Consider the following 7629-nt stretch of genomic DNA (forward strand, 5'->3'; position numbering starts at 1 on the left):
AAAGGAACGTGGTCTGACATAGTCAAACTTGATTTTATTTTAATACATCAGTTTTAAATTTTTAAAAAAAGAACATCTGATTTCTTGCGAATGCCAAAGCAACAGAAACTGAGCAAAATACAGAGCAAAAAGTGACATCAAATACCTCATCTGCAACCTTTTTGCTCGACTTTGCACAGCTTGCCTGCATTCGACAGCTTCCTGTCTTGTAACTGTCTTTCTGACATGAGCCACTGTACCATGTGATCGCTCTCCACTAGGGTTGCCAACTCTGGTTGGACGTATTCCTGGAGGTTTCATCACATGACCTCCCGCCTCCAACTGCCCCGCCCGGTCAAACAGCCTTTTTACCTCACTCTCCGATATATTTATGACTAATAAAGGCAAGTGTTCAAAGAAAATGGTCACAATTTTTTTTTTAATGCCCCTATGATTCTACTCCCGGCTTTGTTGCTTGCAGCAGTGTCCAGAAGATTGATCTCTAGTTCCCGGAGACTCCAGGACAGTCCTGGAGGGTTGGCAACCCTTTATTCCTCCACTTTGGGGAAGGTGAGCGACGGACATTCCGAACCATTGCGAGAGAGCGACCCTGGAATGAGATAGGTCCCAGGCCGAAGCAGCCAACTCCACCCTCTGCCCCCCACTCCCCCCACCCCATGTTGCATCCTTGTCGAAACACTTGCACCATTTCGGATAAAGTGAGATATTGAAGGAGTGATTTGCGAGCACATATTCTGAAAACGGGGGAGGAGCATTCGGAATTCTAGAGCCTGTTCCATCATTCAATTAGATCATAACCGACCTGTATCTTAACTCCATCTACTCGCCTTGGTTCCATATCCCTTAATACCCTTCCCTAACAAAAATCTATCAATCTCAGTTTTGAAATTTTCAATTGACCCCCAGCCTCAACAGCTTTTCAGGGGGAAGCGAATTCCAGGTTTCCACTTCCCTTTGTGTGAAGAAGTGTTTCCTGACATCCCCTCTTGAACGGCCTAGCCCTAATTTTAAGGTTGTGCCCCCTTGTTCTGGACTCCCCCACCAGAGGAAATAGTTTCTCCCTATCTACCCTTAAACTCCTCAATTAGATCACCCCTTAATCTTCTATACTCTAGAGAATACAGGCCTAGTCTATGCAACTTGTCCCCGTAAATTTAACCCTTTTTTTTTTAGCCCCGGGGAGCTACTCATTCGCAGTACACAGCGAAGATACTGGCCGCGCAGAACACGGTGCTGTTCTCGTAGCCGTGAGAAGCAAAGGTGTCGGCATAAGAATCCCAGAGAGCGCGGCTGGTCAGCAGGACATCCTCGTTGCTCCTCTCTCCCACCGTCACGACGCACACCAGCTTGTACCTGGGAGGCAGGGCCCCCTTCGCAAACTCCTTAATTTCTTCGCTCATCTCCTTTGCGAGTCTACCGGCGAGGGCGGGGCTGTACGAGACGCTTTTCAGCTTGTCGGGCACGTATTCCTCCAGGAACTTCTGAACTGGGAAAGTGCAGAATTTCTCCGGGGGTTTCGAGGAAAATGGCAGCACCTGGAAACGGAACGCAAACGAAGAGTTGGGGAGGGAGGGGTAAATTCCGTAATTAGTTACATTTTTATTGCAACAAGAAGCACTTTTTCACGCACAAAGGGTAGTAGAAATCTGGAACTCTCTTCCCCCAAAAGACCATGGACGCTGGGGGACAATTGGAGCTTTCAAGACCGAGATTGGTAGATTTTTGTTGGGTAAGGGTATTTGTTGGGATATGGAGCTAAGGCGAGTGAATGGAGTTGAGGTGCAGGTCAGCCATGATCTGATTGAATGGAGTGGGACTTGAACCCACAACCTTGTGACTCAGAGGCGATAGTGCTTCATTGGGCCACAGCTGACACAGGGTGTAGGAATCAAAATGGATCACTGGTCGGGGGGCACTCCCTGAGCATTTGGGTCTGAGTTCATGGAGTTTACTCTGCATCTAACCAGTGTGATATATCTACGCTGGGACCACTTGATGTTGACACAGCAGGGAGAGAGGGGGCAAAGTGAAATTATTTGATTCCTCAGCACTACCATCCTTCGCCTGGGTGAGCGACCAATAAAAAGCCAATGGAATCATAGACTCTTAAAGCACAGAAGGAGGCCATTCGACCCATCGTGCCTGTGCCGGCTTTTTGAAAGAGCTGTCCAATTCAGTCCCACACCCCAGCTTTTTCCCCATAACCCTGCAAATGAGTCCTCTTCAAGTACATGTCCAATTGACTTTTGAAAGTTCCTATGGAATCTGATTCCACCACCCTTTCAGGTTGTGCGTTCCTACAATAGGAACAGGATTTGGCCATTCAGCCCTTCTTACACCCCCGGGGCCTGACAACTGTGAACACTGCACACCGGTGAGTTCCTTCAACAATGACATTGTTCAGAAGCATAGTTACATCGAGCGACAAAAATGACTTCACACCCATCGTCCTCAACATAGCGACTGGATTGCCTGGTGTCAGCTGTGGTGTTGTCAGGAGGCCCTATTAAAGGCTTGGTGCTTTTCCCAGAGAGGGAGAGATGGTCAGAGGAAGAGCTAGCAGCCTCCCGACAACGGTTAACGTTACAGCGTTGGTAGAGGAGAGGGAGAGGGCTACCCACCCTCCCATCGAGAGAGAGAGAGAGAGAGAGAGAATTACAGACCTGTTCATTTATGATCTTGGTGACAGCTGGTTTCTTTGCAGCTATCTTCAAAGCTGTTCTTTCCTTCAAATAGAAAAACAAAAAAAGTTAGTTCCTCAGTTCAAGCCTCTGTTGATGGAGAAGCTGGAATTCTTTACCACCAAATGTGCATTTTCAGTCACCTTCAAATTCTTTGTCAGTCTCCTGGCAACGAGAAGCCCTTTGAAGCTAAAGGTGGAAGGATGTGCTTCACTTAAAAGATTCCCCAGCGAGGCTCTCCCTCTCACTGCTCCAAGCTGTAAAAGAAGTTTGGAGGGAGTTAAGGAATTGATTTCAGCTGCACGGTGCCAGCGATTAAAGGAGGAATGTCCATGGCCGCATGCCTTTCAAGGATGGAGTTTCCAACCAGACCCTGTTCGAGGAGGGAGTGTGAGAGTTTCTACAGAGACCTGTTGTAAAAGGCAAACAGTTCCAAAGATGTAATGCTAATTATTAAAGGTTTTGATAGAGTGAATAAGGAGAAACTGTTTCCATTGGCAGAAGGGTCGGTAACCAGGTGGCACAGATTTAAGGTCATTGGCAAAAGAACCAGAGGGGAGATTAGAATTTCTTTAATGCAAATTGTTATGATCTGGAATGCACTGCCTGAAAGGGATTCAGGAACAACTTTCAAAAGGGAATTGGATAAATATTTGAAAAGGAAAATTTTGCAGGGCTATGGGGAAAGAGCGGGGGAGTGGGACGAATTGGATAGCTCTTTCACAGGCACGAGGGGCCAAATGGCCTCCTTCAGTGCTGTATGATTGTACGATTCTAAGTATCTGCAGCACTCGGATGGTGCAAGCAACAATTTGAGGGAACTTCATCCTGATACAAAAGCAAAGAGAATAACTTGTAAACGAGCAGCCACACCTTTGCCATTCTCACATTATACCTGTACTATTCTCATTACCATTCTCACATTATACCTGTACTATTCATATTACCATTCTCACATTATACCTGTACTATTCTCATTGCCATTCTCACATTATACCTGTACTATTCTCATTACCATTCTCACATTATACCTGTACTATTCTCATTACCATTCTCACGTTATACCTGTGCTATTCACATTACCATTCTCACATTATACCTGTACTATTCTCATTACCATTCTCACATTATACCTGTACTATTCTCATTACCATTCTCACATTATACCTGTGCTATTCACATTACCATTCTCACATTATACCTGTACTATTCTCATTACCATTCTCACATTATACCTGTACTATTCTCATTACCATTCTCACATTATACCTGTACTATTCTCATTACCATTCTCACATTATACCTGTACTATTCACATTACCATTCTCACATTATACCTGTACTATTCTCATTACCATTCTCACATTATACCTGTGCTATTCTCATTGCCATTCTCACGTTATACCTGTACTATTCTCATTACCATTCTCACATTATACCTGTACTATTCATATTACCATTCTCACATTATACCTGTACTATTCTCATTACCATTCTCACATTATACCTGTACTATTCTCATGCCCGAGCTGTGCCATGCTTTACCTCGCTTGTTGCTTTGCTTGTGAAAGGGATACTGTTGGTTCGTCCTTTGTTTGAGATAGACATTCTTTTCTCTGTGCCTCTGTCAGGGGCCAGACTCAATCTCCTTCTGTCCATGTTGGGATGCTTTGAAGCTCAGTGAAACACTTGGACCTCCTACTGATCGAATAGTCCCTCGTTGCTTGTTACTGCGACATAGAAAACAGTGGATTCAGTACCTCCGTCACACCTACCCACTTGTCCCTGTCTGTTGGTTGACACATTGCCTGTGTTGATCTGCAGGAGATGTTCAAGTCATAGCTTAAATGAGAGGGTTCATTGTTTCAAATTCCTTCCATATAATGATAAGATAGCGCAGACAATACTGAAATTGTACTACGGAGGGAGCAGCATGCCTGAAACAAAAGAGCTTTGTTTTTTGTAGTCTTCTTGATAACCTTATTTTTCAATATATTTGTTTCTGGAATGTGGGCAGTGGTTGCAAATGCTGCATTTTGACTGCCCTTTCCCGAGTTGCCCTGTGAAGGTGGTGGTGAGCCGCCTTCTCGAACTGCTGCAGTCCGTGTGGCGATGATGCTCCCACCGGTAGTGTTAGGAAGGGAGTTCCAGCATTTGGACCCAGTGACGATGAAGAAACGGCGATGTACGCCCAAGTCAGGGTGTTGTGTGACTGGAGTTGATGGTTTTCCCGTGATTTTGCTGCTCTTGTCCAGAGGCTGTGGGACTGGGAGGTGTTGTGAGAGTAACCTTGGTGAGTTGCTGCAGTACATCTTATAGATGGTACATTCGGCAGCCTCACTGCAGAGGGTGGTAGCGGGGGGAGGGGTGTCTGTACGGATGGAACGTTTATGCAGATAAAATGAGCAGAATGAAAATGATTTCTAGGTTGTGTCTGTCTAGCTCAATAAAAGATAAAAGGGATTTATTCTTTGTACAACCAACATCACGAAAACAGATTATCTGGTCATTATCACATTGCTGTTTGTGGGACCTTGCTGCACCCAACTTGGCTGCTGCGTTTCCTACATCGCAACAGTGACTACACTGTAAAGCGCTTTGGGATGTCCTGAGGTCGTGAAAGGCGCTATATAAATGCAAGTCTTTCTTTATTTCTTTCATTGACTCGACAGTTGATAATATATTGTAGTAAAATCCTTTAATGAAAATAATCAGTAAAATCATGCCATTCCACTCATATTTTCATGAAAATTAAAAATTGATATAGGTAAATCAGGGCAGGTGTGAAGAAGCCCTTGGGCTGATCGAGTTCGTTATTACCCACAGCAACGAGCTGCTGCACTAATTCCGTTTTGCAGTGCTATCCCCCCAGTTTTTGCCCCTCCTTTGCTGAAGGCACTAACTCTCGTCGGGCTACATTTCAGTCGCCTCACGACCAAAGTGGCCATTCCTCATGTGTGAACCTTCATAGTGAGTGTTGGCAGGCTATTCCACTGTAGGGGCATCACAGCCGAGCCCAATCCTGTCCTCACCCGACATACGCGGGCACTGGACAGCAGTCAGGAGTGGGTAACCTTTGTGATTCCTCGCTCCAACACAGTGGACCTGTGACCAAATATAGCGCTGAGGTCAAGTAGCTCAGGTACTGAACTTTAACTATTGGGATGCTGTTAGTTATGTCTCTATCAGGACTGAGCCCTCACACCTGTGCTGCCATGCAGTGCTTGTAAACGCACCACTCCTTCATCGTCGCTGGGTCAAAAGCCTGGAGCTCTTTCACCACACGGACGGCAGCAGTTTAAGAAGGCGGTTTACCAACCACCTTCTCAAGGGCGATTGGGGATGGGCAATAAATGCCGGCCTTGCCAGCGACGCCCATATTCCAAGAATGAATTTAATAGAGGTCAGAGTTCTTACCTTATGCTCCAGTGCAAAATGGTTATCAGCCATCTGCGCTTGTACTGATTCCAGGAGTCTTTGCTGTGTCAACACAGTTCGAGGCTTCAGAGAGTGAGAGGCAGAGCAGGAAATTATCTGCCCTTTTAAGATTTATTCACTGCACTCAGGACCAGCATCAAAATGCACTAATCGGGAACATGAAGTCTTTAGATAAGATCCCAGAGTAGAATGGTGTGTGGGATACCAGTTCCAATCAGTGCTAGGCTGGGAAGGGGTGGAGAAGGAGGGGTGCTGAGCTACACATAGATCCACGAACAAGATCTTAAAGTAAATATTTACTCCCAGTGTTGTTAACAACTTTATTACTTGGAAAGCAATCGATCAGCGGCTGAACAGGACGAGAGAGAAGCCTCCTTGGCATCTGTCAAACATTCAGACTCCTGTTAAAAGTAAATATTTGCACTTTTTGAAAGTAAAAACTTTGAGTTATGGAGGTGACAGAGCTGAACAATCCAAAATTTACAACAGCCATCTCATTATTCAGCTGAATTGTGATTACAGCTCTCGATGAAAGACAAAGACAACAATAAGGGACTGGACCTTAGGGTCAGGCACTGCTCAGAAACTAAATACTGGAACCAAGATTTATTTCAATGGAACTTATGCTCCTCTGAGTCATCACATCATTGTAACTAACACATACATTCAGCCCTCACCTCCAACAACAAGTGCGAGGAGCTCATGGACTCCTTTGTCACAAAGATTGAGAACATTCACTCAGCTGCCTCTGCTACTCCACCCCTCCCCCCAGTCACCCAGCCAAACCTCCCCGCAGGCTCCCCCCTGCCCTAACTCTGAACCTGTGTGTCTCTCTCTCATCTCCCCTCGTGCCCATCCTGATCTTATCTTGTCCACGCCACCCGCCTCTTGATCCCACGTCCCCAGTCCCACTAAAATGATGACCACTGAACTTCCATTCCTGGCCCCCATGCTAACTGACATTGTAAGTGGTTCCCTCTCCTTACATACTGCCTCCCTCCCTTTCGACTGCCGTCATCAACCTCTTCCTCAAAAGCTTATCTTCCACTGAAACATGCTTTTGTTACCTTCCAATGCTCTCCTGGCCGGCCTCCACATCCTCCACCCTTTGCAAACTTCAGCTCATCCAAAACTCTGCTGCCCAGATACTATTGCACACCAAGTCTCGCTCACCCATCACCCCTGTCCTCATCAACCTACTTTGGCTCCCAGTCCGTCAACGCCTCCAATTTAAAATTTATATCCTCTTTTAAATCCCTATATGGCCCTGCCCCATCCTATCTCTGTAAGCTCCTCCAGCCCTTCAACTCTGAACTCAACATTCCCCTGACTCTGGCCTGTTGTTCCATCATGGCGGTCATGCCTGCAGCCGCTTAGGCCCCATGCTCTGGAATTCCCTCCCTAAACCTCTCCGCCTCTCCCTCTCCCTCACCTCCTGTAAGACCATCCTTAAAACTTACCTCTTTGACCAAGGATTTTTCACGCCTGCTAATATTTCCTTCTTTGGCTC

General features: G+C 46.0%; 1 protein-coding gene across 1 annotated transcript; it reads right to left on the minus strand.

Annotated features, from left to right (window-relative positions):
- Window positions 1–401: 401 nt before the first annotated feature.
- Window positions 402–6187, minus strand: LOC137304293 (dynein light chain Tctex-type 5-like). The gene is made up of 5 exons (XM_067972841.1): window positions 6099–6187; window positions 4227–4411; window positions 2825–2938; window positions 2664–2726; window positions 402–1535 (listed from the first exon to the last, which is right to left on the minus strand). Exons 2-5 carry the CDS (start codon window positions 4338–4340, stop codon window positions 1188–1190), a joined length of 639 nt encoding a protein of 212 aa, XP_067828942.1. The 5' UTR covers window positions 4341–4411; window positions 6099–6187; the 3' UTR covers window positions 402–1187.
- Window positions 6188–7629: the final 1442 nt, after the last annotated feature.

This window comes from Heptranchias perlo, chromosome 37, assembly GCF_035084215.1.
Source record: "Heptranchias perlo isolate sHepPer1 chromosome 37, sHepPer1.hap1, whole genome shotgun sequence".
NCBI lineage: Eukaryota > Metazoa > Chordata > Chondrichthyes > Hexanchiformes > Hexanchidae > Heptranchias > Heptranchias perlo.